This window comes from Miscanthus floridulus, chromosome 11 (assembly GCF_019320115.1).
Source record: "Miscanthus floridulus cultivar M001 chromosome 11, ASM1932011v1, whole genome shotgun sequence".
NCBI classification, from domain to species: Eukaryota; Viridiplantae; Streptophyta; class Magnoliopsida; order Poales; family Poaceae; genus Miscanthus; species Miscanthus floridulus.
Window position 1 is genome coordinate 85,309,900 of NC_089590.1, and position 19,691 is coordinate 85,329,590.

The following is a 19,691-nucleotide window of genomic DNA, read 5'->3' on the forward strand; positions in this document are numbered from 1 at the left end:
GAATCTTCTCACAGGCGACGCCAGGCCAGGCCACACGGTGGTCTACGTTCAGACTCGAATCGTTAATTCAGCCAGTCAGTCAACGGTGTTTTTTTATCACAACAAATCAACACTAGTCGGGCTTATTCGCTCAGAAACCGAATCACGTATGCACTTTGGAGGGAAACAGCAGCTATCGTGAGCAGAGCACACAAGTTGGCGCGGAAAGGGAAAGCACACATAGGTCTCCGCCGTCCCCTCCTCGAGTCAGTCTCCACCGCCAGGTTTTGCCTGAGCTGAGAGCTCGATCCGGATTGGAGCCGGCCAGGGCCAGTCGCCCAGTCCATAGGGGAGGCGGCAGTAGCATCGCACCTTTCCGTTCCGATTCCAAAGACGGCCCAGCCACACGCGAGGCGGCGCGTGCCCGCACGGAACCGCCACCCCTCGGAGGCGTCGGCGGCTTTGGATCTCGGGCGGCGCCGGGGCCAGAATAAACAAAAGGAGCCGCCGCCTTTGCACGAGGCGGACTGGCGTGCGGACCCAACCCAACCTCCCAGCGGAGACGGCGAGCGGGCGCGGTGCCCACGCTTCCACGGGAAAATTAGGTGGCGCCTCGGATCGTGTCGGCCGCCGGGCCACCAGCGTCCTCCCGCTGCCTGCGGGACAGCGCACGAAACCTGGCGCCGCAGCGGCGGGTCGACAAAGCACGCTGCCTACAGCCTAGTAGAGATCTACGAGTCCGCAGCACTCGGTGACGCGACCTCGTCCGATCGATCCAACCCGGCCGGCACCGGCAGTGCGGGTGAGCGGTTAGCCAACCGACCTCTCTCACCTTCGTGCCGTCCGATCATGTCGATCGAGGACGAAAAGGCCAAGTCCAGGATCAGGACCACGGGTGGCCGAGCGGATGGACAGGCCACAGGCCTAGCTAGAGCCCTTGATCGAGCACCCATCTGCCCAGCCAGCCGCGCACGCGCACAGCCGCGGCGCCGACGGCATATCCTGATGCCACGCACTACCGCCGCTTGGCGCACGGCCCGTGCCCGATGCCGTGGAGGCGCGGGCACCTCGCTTCGGCTCCACGTTTCGGCGCCGCGGCGCGCGCTAAGCGACGAGCGGCGCGGCAGCACAACTACTCCCACCGAGGCAACACGGCCGGTGTGGTGTGTTGCCCGCACCGCACGGCCGCTGCCATGACGCGAACGAGCCCGGAAGCCTAGAACTTGTCCTCTCTGCCCAAATCTGCCATTGCAATCTCAGCCTTTCTTCAGTAGTTTGTAGCACGCCAATTAGCGAAACAAAAGACAATCGACCACCTCAGGCATCCGCACGGATACAGATTGCCGTGGCAAACAGCTAACGGGCACAGGCGACTTCTCCTAGCATTTCGTGAGGATCTCGGCTCCGGTCCTGGTGATCAGTATCGTGTGCTCGAACTGCACCGTCAAGCTGCCGTCCGTCGTCACGGCAGTCCAGCCGTCGTCCCACATGTCGCAGTCGATGCTCCCCATGGATATGATCGGCTCTGCACAAGAAAGTTAGGCGGCGCTAGCATCAGTCAGGAAGGCAAGAACACTGCTACACGTCGACAGCAAAAGAGGACAAGGCTTTACTCCGCGTGCAAGACGTGGAATGAGTTAGGAAGCTGCGAACCTATTGTGAATGTTTGCCCTTCAATCATCTGACCCGGCCTGTTGTTCCCTGTTGCAAGCACATCACAACAAGGTCTAAAAATTGCACACTAAAATAAGAAAACAACAACAAAAAAAACTACTATTACAAGATCAATATCTCAGAGATCTTACAAATTTATCATTATGACTCTACTATTATCCTTCCTTTTGTAGTTTTGTGGCATACATATAAGCATGACAGACTTAGTGGGACTCTGCTCTTATAATTTTCATGTTTTGGCTAGGCACATGGTAGTCCCAGTTTGTATAAGAGGACTTGATATCAATCGAATTAATTATATACTAAAATAGAAAGTCTGCAGTCTGGAGGTTTTTTCTTTTCTTTTCTTTTTCAATAGAGAAACACAGAGAGACATCTAAACTTCAACATAATTTGCTTTTCACCTAAGCAATGCTTATCCATTAATCCATTAAAATGTTTATTCTCAGGAGAAAATCTACAGCCTACTGTTAAATCTTAAAGTACTAGTGTGCTAAGCCTTTGAAGTCCTCAACTACAATATGCACTGCCTATCATCTATCGCCAAAAAACATTGACTTACGCTGGTGATAGATAAGTGGTTCTGAGTGAAATACTCTGCCAACTCCATGCCCAACAAAACACTCCACAACACAAAATCCGTTCCTCTCAGCATGCTCACTGAAATGTTCAAACAAATCAATGGGTAAACGTTATTAAAGTAATAGGGAGACGAGCTTCGGCTCGACTGGTCAGGCGGTGAGGCTTGAGGCCTCAACCTGCCGACCGGAGTTCAAGGCCCGACGAGGGCAGAATTTCCGGTACCCATTAAAAAAATCCCCTCGCCTGTCTCGAGTTTCCCAAAGCACAGGCAACGGATCGGCCCACTCACAGGGTAACGGGCCCCTGTGTAAGGGCGGGACACGGTGTTCGGGGGTTTTCTCGGCCTGCGTGAGAAGGTCTTCTTCCTTAAGCACAAAGTTGCGGGGGCTGTCTGCCCACCGTAGGCCGAGTTTTTTTTTATTAAAGTAATATCTAAGATGAAGTAAATTTTGGTATAGCCACACCAAATCATGTAGGACAACGGACAAGATTAACAGTAAACTTGTTTTCAAATTCGTTTAACATGCGAGAGACACTGGGTGAATGGTTGTGTAAAAATATAACATCTCTACTCCTGTTAAGACGAAACTGGCATCGTCCACACCCTGGCTTCGTTCTGCCCCCGACTTGCGCGAGCCCTCAACTCCCCGCATCCTCTCGTGCCGACAGGTAGGACCAGGCCCCCTCTGTTGTCCCTCTCACTCCCTCCACGATCCCATGCTCCCACCCGACCTCCCCTGCGTCTACCAAAAGCTCACCCCTCCCAACTCCCCGTGTCTCCCAAACCCTAGACCCGCGCCCCTCGTCCTCGCCCTCGCCCCGGAGGCTGCCCCGCACCCGTCACCCTTTTCGCGGAGGCCTCCCTGCGCCCCTCGCCCTCACCTCGGAGGCCGGAGCGTGCGTCGCCCTCACCCGTGCGCCCCCGACGCGGACGCGGGAAATGGCACCCGCCTCTCCGCCTCCTCCTCCTGTGGCGGCGACAGCACGTGGGCCCCGCCCTACCCGATGGCAGCAACCCGGGCCACCAAGCCTCCGGATGCCAGCCACCAGCTCCAGACCAAGTTCTCGCAGGTAATCGTCCGATCTGGCCATCTTCCCAAGATCAGGTCTGATTGAATCAAGTTTTGTTCTGGAGATTCGTACCTTCCCAGTTTACCAATTTATTTGTGGAAGGCAGGGCCATTTGCTAATTGCAAATGATGATATGATGCAGCTGCACATAGGTCGGTGAAAACCTAGGTCTTTGCACCTGCATTTCTATAGGCAAAAGAAAACCCAAGGTCTATATACTACATACTGTCATACTGGCTAATACTGAATTAGACAATGCCTACTGAATCAGACAGTGCCGAATTCGAATGTAGTAGGTTCTGGGTAAAATTTCCATTTTGTGCTAAGGCTGCCCAAAAAGGTAACAGGTGAAGGGGGTTGTGAAGGGGGTACGGTGCCGCGCGGCGCTGCAGCGCCTCAAAAACAATGTTACTGCCTTATTTGTCTTTCATTCTGCTTGTTGATTTGGCAATTCTCTAGATGACATGATCATTTTCCTTTCATTCATCTTGTTGATTTGGCTTTGTTGTTGTTGTTGCATCTTGTTGATTTGGCGCTTCTTTACGTTTGTATTTTTCTCTATCTCATATTTAGGTAGAGCATGGAATTTGTAATATATATTTCTCCAAGCAGTCATGTTGTGATATTCTGAATCTATGCATACTCTATGAATCTTGCTATTTCAAGTTTGCAGAAAATGTATAAGCTAAAGATCAGTACAGACTGATCATAATACTGTTGAGAAAATATATGGCACTCTATGTATGGTTTGATGCAATAGTTCTCTTTTGTACTGTTCTCTGAGAAAATAAGCTTTGAATGATGATTGGCCTCCATTGTCAACCCCACGGTGGTAAGAGTCAAGCAGAACTGAGATTGGATCCTTTCTGAATTTAAGTCGGGGAAAAGTTGTACTGAGACGACCACTAATGTCATGTGTTTAGGAGAAACTGATACATACTAATTTAGCATTGAACATTGTAGCAGTGTGTTTTTACTCAGGAGTTAGATGGGCCGATCAATAGTCCAGTGTGGTCTTTGTTTTTTTAATTTCATCAACTGGTATGTGGATTATGGATTGAGGCTCTAATTTAAAATTGCCATTCTTTTATCAAATTCGGTTCTGAAACAATATCTTCAAGTGCAGATTATACTATACCATTTCAATATGCTTGTGCCGATATGTTAAATAGTCCATGTATGTTCGGTATATTTCTATGATTGTGTACTGCAGACCAGCATATGGGGTATGGGCGGAGACTAAATGATCCAATTAACCTCTCCTTTTCTTTAGTTAACATGCTGCTGGAAAGACTAAAGTTCCTTACAATAGTGTACTGCTGCAATTTGCAATGCACAATTTTTTATTGCTACATTATGTACTAAACTGATTGTATATTTCTGCGGGTGATTTTCTTGGACCCCTGTAACCGAGGGTGGCATACTGGCATAGGAGGCCTACAAGCCACTGTCCATCGAGGTGGTGGAGTTTGCACTGCCCTGGCCATGGAGGTGCGCATCAGGATTCCTCTTCACTTCGCTCTACCACACTACGTTTACTTCTGGGAGGCAGGTATCTACTGATGACTCATCCCATTTGTAACAGAGTCCGTTGAGATGCTTGGTGCAGCAACTTGAGGCTGACTTGCGCCTTATTGGCGACTTTAATTTCTTTCTTATAGGGGCAGACTCCCTTGTTCCCTAGGGTCTTCGGTCATGAGGCTACAGGAGATGTTATCTTCCTGGACCCACTTTTATTTTCTTGCGGTCTGCAGATGTTTAAGTTGAATTTTACAGTCTCCTGCTTCTATTCTTAGTTACCTTATATATCGTTGGTCAGTCATTATTTATTGACACATTACATGCAGAGCAATCCTGGATTCTAGACAATATGTGAAAAGAGCACTAAGAAAAAGTTTGTGTTGCTTGAGACTGCAATCCGAGCGTCCATGCACAGTATGATGACCATGATATCTATGACCGATAGAGGTAAAGATGATGGATCATGGAGACTGTGATCTTCGCTGTGATGTCTTCTCTTTGGGGTATGATGCTAGGGTTCACCTAGACAGTGTTTACAGCTTCAATTATGAAGATGTATCTCAAGGTTTTCAACTTCTTGTGGAAGCTCAAGCGTGTGGATCACTCCCTTACTGGAGTGTGCAAGGTGATGGAGCCTAACTGCATCGTTTCTTCTCCATTTTACATGGAAGGAACAAGCATCGGAGCTCAGTTTGTTTCAGTTCTATTCAATGAAATGAATCACTTTGTGACCAATTTCTAGGACTACATTATGTTTGAGGTCCTGGAGGTTTCATGGGCCCGTTTCTTGGATTACTGAAATTTCGACTGGAGTTAAACTAACTGTTGTCTGAAACTCTTGATAACATGCTGTGCTAAGGACAGCTCATGATAAGATAACATCTATATAATTGTTCATGTAAAGGAGAGAACTGTAGAACAAAGGGGTGGTTATTTATTGTGATTTTGTTTCCCTCCAGTTGTGTAATCTTTCAGTTGGTTTGACTGCGGTTGAAGGGATCTAATGCTGCTACCAAGATATGAAATTAATATAATTCAGTGTCCAAGCTTGTGTACTGCTGACAGCAAGATCCAATTGAATGAAGGCGAAAAGATAGACTTGAAGAAATCCGTGGGAATATGATGATGTTCAAACTTGTTTCGAATACAAAAATGCATCTTACATGACATGACTGAGCATTGTATTATTTATTAATGAAAATTTGTAAAAACGTATAGCAGTTTTTGTGAATTCAAAAAATAGATAGCAAATAAAGACATTGGGTAGCTTTTTTTTTACGAGCTTTGTTACGGTGCTTGGGAGGAACCACCGGTTCCTCTCGTCAAAATTACTTACCGCAGATCTTAATTAAGAAAAATTAATTAATTATAATTAAGGGCAGTTTAGTATTTTCCTACTGGCAGCACCGCCTTGGCCGCGTCGAGCGCGCCGAACGAACCGCTCCAACCACGCGTTCAGGAGCAGGGCTCCTCGCGGCGTTGAAGAGCCTGAAACCATAGAGCTTCTCGCCGGCGTACACCCACGAGACCAGGCTGCCTAGTGCGACGTCCATGTACCCAACGCTGTCGTCGCTGAAGAAGGCTTACCCTTGGAGCACTCCTTGAAGGCTACCTCCAGTTGATCCGCCGCCGCAAGCGTTTGCTTCAGCCCCTCCGCCTGCTCCTCTCCGTTTGCTTCAGCCCCTCCGCCTGCTCCTCTCCGTCTTGCCCTTGAATGACTACAGCTACAAGGGCAGGAGCTGCAACGGCACAGGACACCTCCGGCTCTGGCTATTTTCTACTCCTTGTTCAGCAGCAGCCACCGCCACTCATATATGCTCGCCGCCACGGCCGCCCAGAATCCACAGATGCAAGCGTCGTCGTCGTGCCACGGTGCTACCGTGCTAGGAGAGGGAGGGAGTTGTGGGCCCGTCCACCGAGGGAGCAGCTACACAAAAATACTATTATACCCTTTAGATTTATTTCGAAAATAATTATTTTCTCATATATTTTTTGTTCCGGACCCACATATTTTTTTTTCCGCCCACAACTTAAGTTCCTCTAGATTGGTTCTTCTTACTTTATAGCCATCCGATCTATCCAAACGGATGGCTCTAGTTTTTTCCAAACACCGTAAAAGTTCACTTTTTTACTATATTTTATTGAAATCTTGTTATCGAAATTTTGAAAATAAATTATTTTATCTAATTTGAAATAAATATTTTTTTGCTGCTTTCATCATAGTTGTTGATTTAAGGCCTAATATTGTACCGAGTTACTTGTTAGTTAGTCTTCTAAATCATGGGCTGGTGCTAAATGGCTGAGTCAGTTCTTTCTGCAAGAGTTGTGTTCTGTATATGCAATCAAGCAAAAAGACAAGTTTGTATTAATTTAGTCTGCTGATTTCGACTCGCTTTTGGGACTCCCGTAGTGATGCACGGGCATCTGCTAGTTACATGAGAAGCTACTAGTACTGCTAAAGAGTTAAAAAAGAGTAGTGTTTTACTGTTCCAAGCAGCTTTTTGCAATGCCAGGGTAGCGAATGAGGGAAATAGTGGCAAAATTTTCAACGGCCAAAGGTGACTATTATGCATTTGGCAGAAAAACTCTTGATTCTTCAGTAACATTGCTCCTTTTCAACTCTAATGTTTCAAGATCTCAAAGGCTTCCCTTTTGCCATAACCAACCCAGTAACTAGGCTCCGTTCGCGTGCCCTTAAACCCGGCTATCCGTTTCTTTTTTCATCCAGAACAGTATTTTTCTCTCACAAATTCCTTCAGATTCATCCAGATTCCTTCAAAATTCCTCCAAGCGATGATGAGAAAACTTCTTTTCGAGGAACTAGAGATATGACTATCATTGCCTTCTTGGCCACAAAAGAAATCAGTGCAAAATATTATACCTTATTCTTCTGCCAATCTTCTTAAAGCTGGTACCATGTTTGCATGTTGATATACCCCTGAGGAGGCACTCTTCAGTAACCTGATATTAGCATGATACAGTAAGCATCTGGTTCCTGAAGTTCGTGTTGGCAGTCGGCCAACTAGCAAAAGGTATGCACATATGAAATAACAGATAATGTGAGAAAAGAAGCACCTTCTTACACTAATCTTTATCAACCTAAATAGTCAAACAACAACAACAACAACAACAACAACAAAGCCTTTAAATCCTAAATAAGTTAGGGTAGACTAGAGTTAAAACCCAGCAGAAACAATAAAGGTTCAGGCACATGAATAGCTGTCTTCCAAACACTTCTATCTAAGGCTAAGTCTTTGGATATATTCCATCCTTTCAAGTCTCCTTTTATTGCCTCTACCCAAGTCAACTTCGGTCTTACTCTGCCTCTCTTCACGTTACTATCTTGGCTTAGGATTCTACTACGCATCGGTGCCTCTGGAGGTCCCCGTTGGACATGTCCAAACCATCTCAACCGGTGTTGGACAAGCTTTTCTTCAATTGGTGCTACCCCTAATCTATCACGTATATCATCGTTTCGAACTCGATCCCTTCTTGTATAACCGCAAATCCAACGCAACATACGTATTTCCGTGACACTTATCTGTTGAACATGTCGTCTTTTTGTAGGCCAACATTCTGCACCATACAACATAGCAGGTCTAATCGCCGTCCTATAAAACTTGTCTTTTAGCTTCTGTGGTACCCTTTTGTCACATAGGACACCAGATGCTTGCCGCCACTTCATCATCCTGTTTTGATTCTATGGCTAACATCTTCATCAATATCCCCGTCTCTCTGTAGCATTGATTCTAAATATCGAAAGGTATCCTTCCTAGGCACTACTTGACCTTCCAAACTAATATCTTCCTCCTCCCGAGTAGTAGTGCCGAAGTCACATCTCATATACTCAGTTTTAGTTCTGCTGAGTCTAAAACCTTTGGACTCCAAAGTCTCCTGTCATAACTCCAGTTTCTGATTCACTCATGTCCGGCTTTCATCAACTAGCACTACATCATCCGCGAAAAGCATACACCAAGGGATGTCCCCTTGTATGTCTCTTGTGACCTCATCCATCACTAAGGCAAACAAATAAGGGCTCAAAGCTGATCCTTGATGTAGTCCTATCCTAATCGAAAAGTCATCCGTGTCTCCATCACTTGTTCGAACTCTAGTCACAACATTGTTGTACATGTCCTTAATGAGTCCGACGTACTTCATTGGGACTTTATGTTTATCCAAAGCCCACCACATAACATTCCTTGGTATTTTATCATAAGCCTTCTCTAAGTCAATAAAAACCATGTGTAGGTCCTTCTTCTCTCTATACCGCTCCATAACTTGTCTTATTAAGAAAATAGCTTCCATGGTTGACCTTCTGGTCATGAAACCAAATTGGTTCATAGAGACCCGCGTTATTGCTCTCAAGCGATGCTCGATAACTCTCTCCCATAGCTTTATAGTATGGCTCATCAACTTAATTCTCCGATAATTAGTACAACTTTAAATATCCCCTTTATTCTTGTAGATTGGTACCAATATACTTCTCCACTCATCAGGCATCTTGTTCGATCAAAAAATATGGTTGAACAGCTTGGTTAGCCATACTATAGCTATGTCCCCGAGGCATCTCCACACCTCGATTGGGATACCATCCGGTCGCATCGCCTTACCTCCTTTCATCCTTTTCAACGCATCTCTGACCTCAGATTCTTAGATTCTCTGCACAAAGTACCTATTGGTGTTATCAAAAGAGTCATTCAACTGAAATGTTGTGTCTATATTCTCACCATTGAACAATTTATCAAAATACTCTTGCCATCGATGTCGGATCTCATCCTCCTTCATCAAGAGATGTTCCATTTCATCCTTAATGCACTTAACTTGGTTGAAGTCCTTTGTCTTTCTCTCACGAACCCTAGCCATCCTATAAATGTCCTTCTCTCCTTCCTTCGTACTCAAATGTTGGTAAAGATCCTCGTACGCTCTACCCTTTGTCACACTTATATAGATCTTTTAGCATTCTAGAGGAAAAGAAACTTATATGTTGGTAAGATGTTCTGACAATTGTAATTGTGAGGATCCCTCATCATTCATCAATTTAAGTCTAGTCAGAAATCAGAATGTTGGCATGAAATAAAAGCGAATAAGTAGATTACAGTCAGAGTTTGTGAACTTAAGCTGCTAGTCACGACTAGAAAAATAGTACTATTACCTCCGTCCCAAAAACCTTGATGTTTTAGTTTTGTCCCAAGTTAAATTATCTTAAGTTTGACCAAATGTATAGAGAAAATTGCTAACATTTATGACACCAATAGTTATATTATATATGAAATGTGTTCTATGATAAATCTAATGATACTTATTTGGTAATATAAACATTAGTATTCTTTTGCAAAAAGTTGGTCAATAACACAATATTGTTTGACTTAGGACACAACTAAAACATCATTTTTTAAGGAGGTAGTAGATTGCAAGAGCAAGCATTGCATCTGCTCCACAGAAAAGGGTAGATACCTTCACAAGTTGTTTACCGGCTTCATCGACTTCTCCACAAAGAAATGTTTTTGAGGTATCCCCATGATATCCCTAAAATGGTGAAGGCACTTTAGGCGATGATAGCCAAATTAAAGTGAATGAGGCAAATGGCAAATAAATAAATAGCATGAAGTGACAATAATTATATATGTCCAAGACGATAAACATGTACATTCAAGTAGACAGTGACATCGATGTTATTTATGTCTCCATCCTGTAAATACAAATGTGAAACGTTTAGTCACGGTGGCTGTGGAAATGTGTAGTTGAAAGGCCCTGAACTGGCACAAAACATTGTTAGAATCGAATGTGTACCTCTCTATGTGACCCGTAGATGCGGTGAAGCATCCTCGTCTTCTCCGTGGATGCACCTCAGCGGGTAGACACCGATGCCATCGGTGTAGTAGGCGTCCATCGCCGTAGAGACGATCACTAGTGGCCCGGTGTAGACCCAGTGGCGCTGTGGTGAACCATAGTGGTACGGTAGTGATCCTACAGGGGCGACGGCGGAGTCAGTGGGCTCATCACGTCGCTGGTAGCACGGCCTTTAGATCGGATTAGAATTTTCTTTTTGGTGGGTGTGGCGGCTCCGGTCAACCTCGTGAAACGAGCCCCGATCCCCACCTTCTCTATTTGTATGTGCTGTGCGACAGGGGCCCACCAACCAGTTAGGGTTGGGCTCCCCCGATCAGGGAGCAGATACAAGGGCCCAATAGGCCGTTGGGCCTATTGGTGGAGATCAACTAACATTCTCCCCCTTGATCTCATTCCATCTTTCACTTTTATATTATTTACTTTTGTTTATTCCATTACAGATTAGCTCATAGAGCATGTCTCATCGTCATGGTCCATTGCCGATAGACTTAACAGCTACAACTCACTACTCTGTTCTAAAATAGATACTTATCTTTTTGGCCTTCTTTTGTCCAGGAATTTTATAGGCTTTCCCTTAAACCCATGCTAGCTACATGTTCTCTAAACACCATGTCCTCTGAACATGTTGGGTGGTAAGCCTTTTATAAGCGGATCCGCGAGCATTCTTTCTATTCTTATATGCTCAAGACTTATGACTTGATCCCGGACTTTATCTTTCACAATATAATACTCTATGTCAATGTGTTTGGCAGCACCACTTGACTTATGTTGTGAGCATACTATACTGCCAGATTGTAATCGTAGTATAACTTTAAGTGATCTATAGATGTCGTCAACCACCTTCAAACCGGGTATAAACTTCGTTAGTTAGTTCACATGCCCGTTGCCTCATAACACGCTACAAACTGTCATACATTGTGGACGATGTAGTGACAGTTTGCTTTGAGCTTTTCCATAAAATAGCTCCCCTTTGCGAGATGATAGAAAATCCACGTCTGGATATGTATTCACTCTCGCATAATTAGAATCTGAATATCCCACCATATGGAGTGAATCAGATCTTCTATATGTCATCATGAGGCCTTTCGTTCCTTGCAAATAATGCAAGACTTTCTTTACTAATTTCAGTGTTCTATTCCAGAATTGCTCTGGAATCTGCCAAGTAAAACCCGGTAACAAATGCCAAGTCAGGGCGCGTACATACTTGAGCATGTTGCAAGCTTCCGACAGCTGAAGCATATGGAACCACTTTTACTTTATCGATTGAGCTCATATTGGTTCCTAGGGCATTGAAAATCCCCATATCTGTCGTCCTTGACTATAGGAGTAGGTGAAGGACTATATTTGTGCATATTGAATTTCTTTAAGATCTTTTCTATGTATACCTTTTGTGACAGTTCTTATACCATTTTTCTTCTATCTTGGTGAATCTCGATCCCTAGAACGAACGAGGCTTCGCCAAGATCTTTCATATCAAATTTCTTTGTCTCTAGTAGTAGACTGACATCACTACTAGCAAGTAAGATATTATCTACATACAAGACAAGGAAGATAAACTTCCCATTCTTAAACTTTGCATAGACACAATTGTCCTCTACATTCTCTTTTAAAACCCAAAATTCTTTATTGACTGATCAAACTTCAAGTACCACTATCTTGAAGCTTGCTTTAATCTATAAATGGATTTCTTTAGGCGGCATCCCATTCGTTCTTTTCCTTCCATGACAAAACCTTTCGGTTGTGCCATGTAAATATTTTCCTCCAAGTCTCTGTTGAGAAATGCTATCTTTACATCCATCTGATGTAATTCTCAATCGTAATGTGCCACTAATGCCATTATGATTCTGAAGGAAACTTTACATGAGACTGGAGAAAAGGTCTCATTATAATCAATCCCTTCTCTTTGCATAAAGCCTTTTGCCACAAGTCACGCTTTATATGTTTCTATATTCCCTTGAGAGTCAAGTTTTGTTCTGTAGACCCATTTACAGCCTACTGTATTGGCTCCTTTAGGAATTATTTCCAAGTCCCAAACTCTATTGGCATTCATCGATTTCATTTCATCTTCCATGGCCTCAAGCCACTTTGATGAATGATTACTTTTCATGGCTTATTCAAATGAGGTGGGATCATCCTCCATTTGAAATTCCTCAGTGTTGTACACTTCATAATCAGCAGGAATAGCTGATTTTCTAACTCTTTGAGACCTTCTAGGGGCCTCCACTTTTGACACATCTTCTGTTTGAGGCTGTTGTTGCTCCCCCTCATGTGTGGCAATAGGTTCTATAGGATCCTGAAGAACATGTTCCTCATTTTTATTCATTGTTGCCACAGGTGGAATAACAATAGGTGCTGACACCATAGTATCTTGCACTGTCGGTGCAGCGATAACATGTAGTGAGAAAATTGGCTCATGAATCATTGGAGTGGGCGCATACACCTGCTTCACTTCAAGGTCAATTTCTTGAGCTACCATGCTCCCCCTCATCTTTTCATCCTCTAGGAAAACAGCGTGTCTTGTTTCCACAAACTTTGTATGTCACTCTGGATAGTAGAAACGAAAACCTTTTGACTTTTCTTTGTAGCCAATGAAATGGCAACTTACTATTTTGGGATCTAGTTTTCCAATATTTGGGTTAAATACTTTAGCCTCAGCAGGGCTCCCCCACACACTCAAGTGTTTAGTGAGGGTACTCTTTCTGTCCACAACTCATACGGTATTTTGGGCACCGACTTACTTGGTACTCTTTTAAGAATATGAATGGGGTTTTTAACGCCTCCATCCACAGGCTCAACTATAAGGTGGAGTAACTTATCATACTGCCCACCATATCCATCAGGGTACGATTGATTCTTTTAGCTACTCTATTCTGCTGAGGTTCACCCGGTATAGAATACTGGGCTACTATGCCATTCTTTTAGGGTATGCCGACCGTAGTACTCCCCCACGGTCAGACATGACTATCTTAATTTTTAATATCTTAAATTTATTCAATACTTATGTTTTTTCTTTGATTGGATAAATATAGCCATAATGGGAGTAATCATCTGTGAATGTTATGAACGGATCATAACCATCCACACTCTTTACAGAAAAGTTGACCACAGATGTCTGTGTGAATAATCTGTAAAATTCCTGCGCTTCATTTGTCATCTTTTTTAATCTTCTTTACATACTTTCCTTTTATGCATTCCCTGCATTGTTCTTAATCTGAGAGCTATAATGGAGGAAGAATATCATACTTAACTTGTCTTTCTATTCCCCCCTCGAAATATGGCCTAAACGACAGTACCATAATTTCAACAACGCATCGTGAGCTCTCTTATGCCACCTTTTCCAGAGTAACACTCTGTCACCAGCTGCTTCATCAGCTGAGTGGCATATATCTTTGAAGAGCCAGTAAACTGACTCTTTATATGTCCTTGAAGAGCCAGTGAACTGACTCTTTATTCTATCGAGGTACTCGGTGACCGTGTCATATTCTAGGATTGAGCCCACAATTGCAGGTTCAATCATGTTCTTTATCACAACCAAACATTTCTTATTGGTAGTGACCCACTTCCTATGCTCAAAAGTCATAGGACATCTTTTGGGATTCAAAATCCCTTTCTTTAGTTGCCTAATCGGCATCATTCTCTTTTGTCTCCTTCACCGGTACCACAGACTCAGTGGGACACAGTGAGGTGACTACCCAGTCCATCTTAGTAAAGATGAAAACCAGGTCAAAAACTTTTCTTAACATAAAATAACACCATTTGCATGCCTTGATTCCAACGTTGGTCAAAATCAAAACATACAATTATTCTTATACACTAATTCTACATCACCGTTGGGCAGAAATAGAATTAATGCATAAATCTTTAACATTTACAACTGCTCTTACACAATAATTCTATATCACCGTTGGGCAGAAATAGAATTAATGCATAAATCATTAAAATTAACATCTGTTCTTATACACTAATTCTACATCACCGTTGGGCGGAAATAGAATTAATGCATAAATCATTAAAATTACGATATTGTTATTAACAACGTTGGTCAGAAAATAACAACATCATAATCATATCAAATCTCTTTTTTTCCAATTAAATACCACATTGGTTCAAAATAACTGGAGAATCAATATTTTCTTTAGCAGCGGAAACAATCTCTTTTTCTCCAATTAAATACCACATTGGTTCAAAATAACTAGAGTATAAACAACTTTACTTTGGCTGTGGAAAAATTCTCTTTTTCTTGAATTTTACCCACAGGGAAATTTGCTTTTTTCTATTTTCTTTAATCCATTAATCAATTTCCAGGAATTAAATATTTACTGGAAGAACTTTCTTTTTCTCCAGTTAAATAACACGTCGGTTCAAAATCACTGGAGAATATACTTTTTCTTTAGCAGCGAAAAAACTTTCACTCAATTTCTTGAATTTTACCCACAGGGAAAAATTACCTTTTTTATTTTCTTTTAAGCCATTAATTCATTTTCCAGGAAATAAAAACTTTACTGGAAAATGAAAAAACAAAAAACTGATTGATTCTTTCTCACTGTTCTTTGATTGGGCTGGAACTGCCACAGTGCCCCGGTCCATCATTGCCTTTCACTCTCGCGTGCGTGCGCCATGCTGACCCAGGCCGCAACCTAGGCCTGGGCTGGCAAAGCAGCCCGGTGTGCCCTCGCCCGCCTGGGCCGAGAGCGGCCCGGCCACTTACAACCGTTCGATTAGGATCGACGGCTCGTCCGCGCATCTCGGGAGATCAAAAACCCGTCGCAGTCTGAGCACCGAAAACCCTAGAGTCATTTCGCTTCCTCCGTCTACGCCGCTCTCTTCTCTCTCAGTGCACCTGCAGCCACCGAGAGGATACTGAGCGAGAGCGAGCAGCGACCATGGCGCCGTCGCCGGCCCCCTCACCGGCGCGCGTGCTTCCCAACGGGTGAGCACGCCGCCGTCGAGCGGCCTGGCCGCGGCACCCCCTTGGCCGAGCCCGGAGAGCCAGCTCCCCGGCTCGGCTTCTTCTCCCACGCCGGCGAAGGGACATCCGACGCGCGGCGAGGTAGACTTTCTTCTCCCTTCGGATTCGATTTCTATCTTCTTTCTTTTCTTTTCACTCGTTCACCCGAAAAGGGGATCTAAGGTTAGGGTTCGGTTGAACCCGATTCGTGTTTTTTTATTCGCGTTCTCCAAGATTATCCACTTTCCCCTCTTCGGATTTGGGTTTGCTTTTCTCTTATCCGAACAAGGATTTAGATCTAGGGTTCAGAATCCGACCCTCCCCTATTGTTCTCCGATTTGGGTCTTGTTCTTCTCTTTTCCGTACCGGAGGTGGGGATTAGGGTTACTTTGATTCCTTTTCTTTCTTTTGATTCGACAGATTCGGTTTTTCTCTTGATGACAAAAGAGGAGATTCCTCTTTTTCGAACTGGTTAGGGTTTGGATCTTCCCCTTCGGATTTGAGTTGGTCTAGGCCGAATCCCTCTTCTTTCATTTTCTTTTGGTGCTCGGATTGAACCGATTTGGGTTTCTTTTCATTTCTTTTCTTTTCTTTTTGGGGTTCATCCGAATCCTCTCGTGGGTTAGGGTTCGAGTGACGAGGGCTTGCCGAGGGCCCTTCCTTTTCTTCTTCCCCGAGCTGGTTGCGCGGGTTAGTTCATCTGAAACGGGTTCACTGTTCTTCCCCTTCACCCAGTTAGGGTTAGGGTTGGGGAACTTTTCTTTTCTTGTCAGATGTGAACTGGATTTGATCTTTTCTGTTCTTTGCCGTGCGCCGTCAAACGGTGTGGCTTCTTTTCCCCCCGTGCGGTGGCGGTGGTGACCGGGTTCCAGTGACATCCGCCACCCTCGGACCCTTTTCTTTGCTTTTACCCGGTTAGGATTAGGATTACACAGAGGCAACCGGCTCCGATACCATTGTTAGAATCGAATGTGTACCTCTCTGTGTGACCCGTAGATGCGGTGAAGCATCCTCGTCTTCTCCGTGGATGCACCTCAGCGGGTAGACGCTGATGCCGTCGGTATAGTAGGCGTCCATCGCCGTAGAGACGATCACCAGTGGCCCGGTGTAGACCCAGTGGCGCTGTGGTGAACCGTAGTGGTACGGTAGTGATCCTGCAGGGGTGACGGCGGAGTCGGTGGGCTCATCCCGTCGCTGGCAGCACGACCTTTAGATCGAATTAGGGTTTTCTTTTTGGTGGGTGTGGCGGCTCCGGTCAACCTTGTGAAACGAGCCCCGATCCCCACCTTCTCTATTTGTATGTGCTGTGCCACAAGGGCCCACCAACCAGTTAGGGTTGGGCTCCCCCGATCAGGGAGCAGATACGAGGGCCCAATAGACCGTTGGGCCTATTGGTGGAGATCAACTAACAAACATGTCAATGTAAGGCTTTCTGAACCTGTAGCTCGCGTGAATCAAGAATTCCATGGCACATACACTCATTCACTGAGGTGCATACACTTTTTGGAAACCCACCATATCCAAGTGGGGATGGATAGGCTCCAGCATCGATGATCATCTTGTGCACTGCTTTATCAATTTCGTCTGTTGTTACAGAGGGCTAATAGAAAGATGCAATAGATTTCTCACTCAAGATATAATGATGACGGAATGCGCATGGATAGAAAAAGAGATGGTGTCTTATGAACAAAACAAACACATCAATTTTAGAAAGAAAAAGAAAAGACAAAAACATAAACTGGTACTTTTATTAGCTACAAGAAAGATAAACATAGTGGAGATGCTGTACTTACTTTCACTAATGTTCCTGCATAGTCAAGAACACGAGCGGCAAGCTCGCAAGCAGCTCTCATGTGGACAATGCTCTCTTTTTCGTGCATTTGTACCTCTTTTGCTATCTCTGGTACATATTTCGTGCCAACATAAGGAGGCCGAGGTATGTTTCCTGGTACTGGAAGAGGTGGGCTAACAGTTCCACGAACCAGGGGTGCTCTTTTCTTTGGTTATCCAGACTCTTGTGTCCCTGACCTTTTGAGTTTGAGTTTCAGCAAGCGTCAGAACGGTGCACAGGCAAGGATGCAGTTGCAGTGGCAGAGTGGCGCTAGCAATGACATGTCCTACTGTACGTGATTAGACAACTAATTTCGAATTATTGAAGGGAAGCAATAAAGCAACTAGTGGATTTCATACCTCGTACTTTCTTTCTCCAGTCCCCCTAGTCTCTTTGCCTGGACAAGGAAGGGCTTCTTCTGTGGGCATGTATTCCTCCCTTAAAAATTGAAGAGGACACATCGCGATCGAATCAGTAACAGGTGAAGGAATAATACATGCCTATAGAATCATTCTACATCCACAAATTTCAAGTTTCATATGAACAATCACATATTCACATGGAGAGCAAATACCTCGGCCACCGGAGAGCAACGGAGAGGAGCGGTGGAGCTCCATGGACGGGACTCTAATCGCCATTGGAGCGGGCGTGCGCTCCCCAAATCTGCAGTGGGGCGGGCGGCAGGGTCGTCGCCAATTTGGATTGGTAGTCCCGCGCGGCGAGGGCGACGAGCCGGACGAACAGAGCAAGAGGATAATACGAGAGGAAATGGATTTTCACCTCTTCGTTTTGTTCCCACAAGAAGACAGTGGGCCGGGCCGGGTCCAGCAACTATACCTTGTCCTTGTTCCTAACACTTTTGAGTTTCTTATTTGGCCTGATTGAAAGTTTGAACTTATCTTTTTTCCTTGGCCCCAAATAAATTTTCTTACCTATTTGGCCTTGAAGTTTTATTTTCTAATAATGTTCTTACCGTAAGATCTGTCAGAGTTTACCATCGTTTTTTTGAAACGTCAGAGTTTACCATCATTGAGTTGCCAGTTTTTATTGAACGGACGAAAATACCCCTAACACCAAGTCATGTCTCTCTTCTCTCAACTCATGGTCTCGTCTCCCTCCCGCATCCTCTCCCACTCTCTCCTAGATAGTGCGGGCGAGACTCGGAAGCTGATGTAGGAGCATCCTCGGTCTCAGCACGTGCGGGAGCATCTCGACACACGGCGGTCTCGGCAAGCGACTGGGCACGGCCAGGGCGCACGGCATCCTAGGCTTCGACGGCCTAGGTTCTATGTGTTTGCTGGCTCCCTGTGTGCCAGCCTGGGCGCCAGCACGGGGTGAATGGAGCCCAACATCTAAAGCTATGAAGGCCAAGCCCAAGGCAAAGAGGAAGAATATAGCTAAAGACATTGCCATAAACCCACTGATACTTGACAGCCTTGTCGTGGGCACAAAAAGCAAAAAAATGTGATCCTGTTAGCCCTACAATGAGCACAAGGAGCAAAAGGAGGTTTAGTTTGTGACTTTCGTGTGCCTTCATTTTAATTCCATGTTGAATGTCGACTTTTAATATGATGGCGTATGTGTTGATCTAGTGCACTGTGAAATTGATGTGTGAAACAGATGTATGTGTCGAACACTATATTGAACTACGTGCTCTGTGTCCTTTTTAAATTTTTAGGATGATGAACTTATTTAAATCGTATGCCATGATCAAGTTGACATTTTTTTACTGTAATGACGGAGGTTTGCATGTTGCACTCCTATCAAAAGGTGCTTAAAAATATGTTGTTATGAAAATTGGGTTCAAAGAGTGCTCAAAATTATATTGGTACGTTGCTTGGGTGTCATTTGGTTTCTCATAATGTCTTAGGGGTAAATTGGTAATTTCATGTACCACTTAACGCCGCTACAGACAACATATCACCGTAAGGCCAGATTAGTAAACAAAACTTCTAGTAAGACCAAATATGTAAGAAAATTTGTTACAGGGCCAAGAAAGAAAACCAAGTTTTTGTGAGGGCCAAATAAGATTTTTTTTTCAAAACTTTTGGGCAGAACCTTGTCCTTTATGCAAATGAATTATCCACGATCTCTTCCTTATCTATTATCGTTTTTTAGGAAAATTCTCTATCTATTATCTACTCATGTTTAGCATATAAAGTTTCTCCTCTATGTTGTTCTCACTACTGGATTCAGGTTCTTTGCCGAGTGCCTGAGGCACTCGGTAAAGGCCAG

The 19,691-nt window shown here is 44.4% G+C and overlaps 1 protein-coding gene across 6 annotated transcripts; it reads right to left on the bottom strand.

Moving 5' to 3' along the window:
* Nucleotides 1–1,220: 1,220 nt before the first annotated feature.
* LOC136493696 (methionine aminopeptidase 1B, chloroplastic-like) lies at nucleotides 1,221–18,196 on the bottom strand. 6 transcript variants are annotated; one of them, XM_066489818.1, is made up of 10 exons: nucleotides 18,031–18,196; nucleotides 17,816–17,894; nucleotides 17,419–17,653; nucleotides 10,618–10,794; nucleotides 10,475–10,516; nucleotides 10,282–10,353; nucleotides 7,709–7,788; nucleotides 2,216–2,313; nucleotides 1,633–1,680; nucleotides 1,221–1,504 (listed from the first exon to the last, which is right to left on the bottom strand). In XM_066489818.1, the coding sequence occupies exons 4-10, from the start codon at nucleotides 10,648–10,650 to the stop codon at nucleotides 1,359–1,361; spliced, it is 519 nt and encodes a 172-aa protein (XP_066345915.1). In that variant the 5' UTR covers nucleotides 10,651–10,794; nucleotides 17,419–17,653; nucleotides 17,816–17,894; nucleotides 18,031–18,196; the 3' UTR covers nucleotides 1,221–1,358. The 6 variants fall into 6 exon arrangements, with proteins under 6 accessions (XP_066345915.1, XP_066345911.1, XP_066345913.1 ...); XM_066489814.1 differs by lacking the exons at nucleotides 10,475–10,516; nucleotides 10,618–10,794; XM_066489816.1 differs by lacking the exons at nucleotides 10,475–10,516; nucleotides 10,618–10,794 and having other exon boundaries at nucleotides 17,419–17,742.
* Between the last annotated feature and the right edge of the window lie 1,495 nt (nucleotides 18,197–19,691).

What these genes read in the sequence shown, in the direction of transcription:
- LOC136493696 (XM_066489814.1), bottom strand. Translation starts at nt 17,505, where the DNA reads ATGCACGAAAAAGAGAGCATTGTCCACATGAGAGCTGCTTGCGAGCTT. An exon ending in CCGGTAAACAACTTGTGAAG is followed by an intron (nt 7,789 to 10,281) that starts GTATCTACCCTT and finishes TGCTAATATCAG; the next exon opens with GTTACTGAAGAGTGCCTCCT. An exon ending in AGGGCAAACATTCACAATAG is followed by an intron (nt 1,505 to 1,632) that starts GTTCGCAGCTTC and finishes TTTCTTGTGCAG; the next exon opens with AGCCGATCATATCCATGGGG.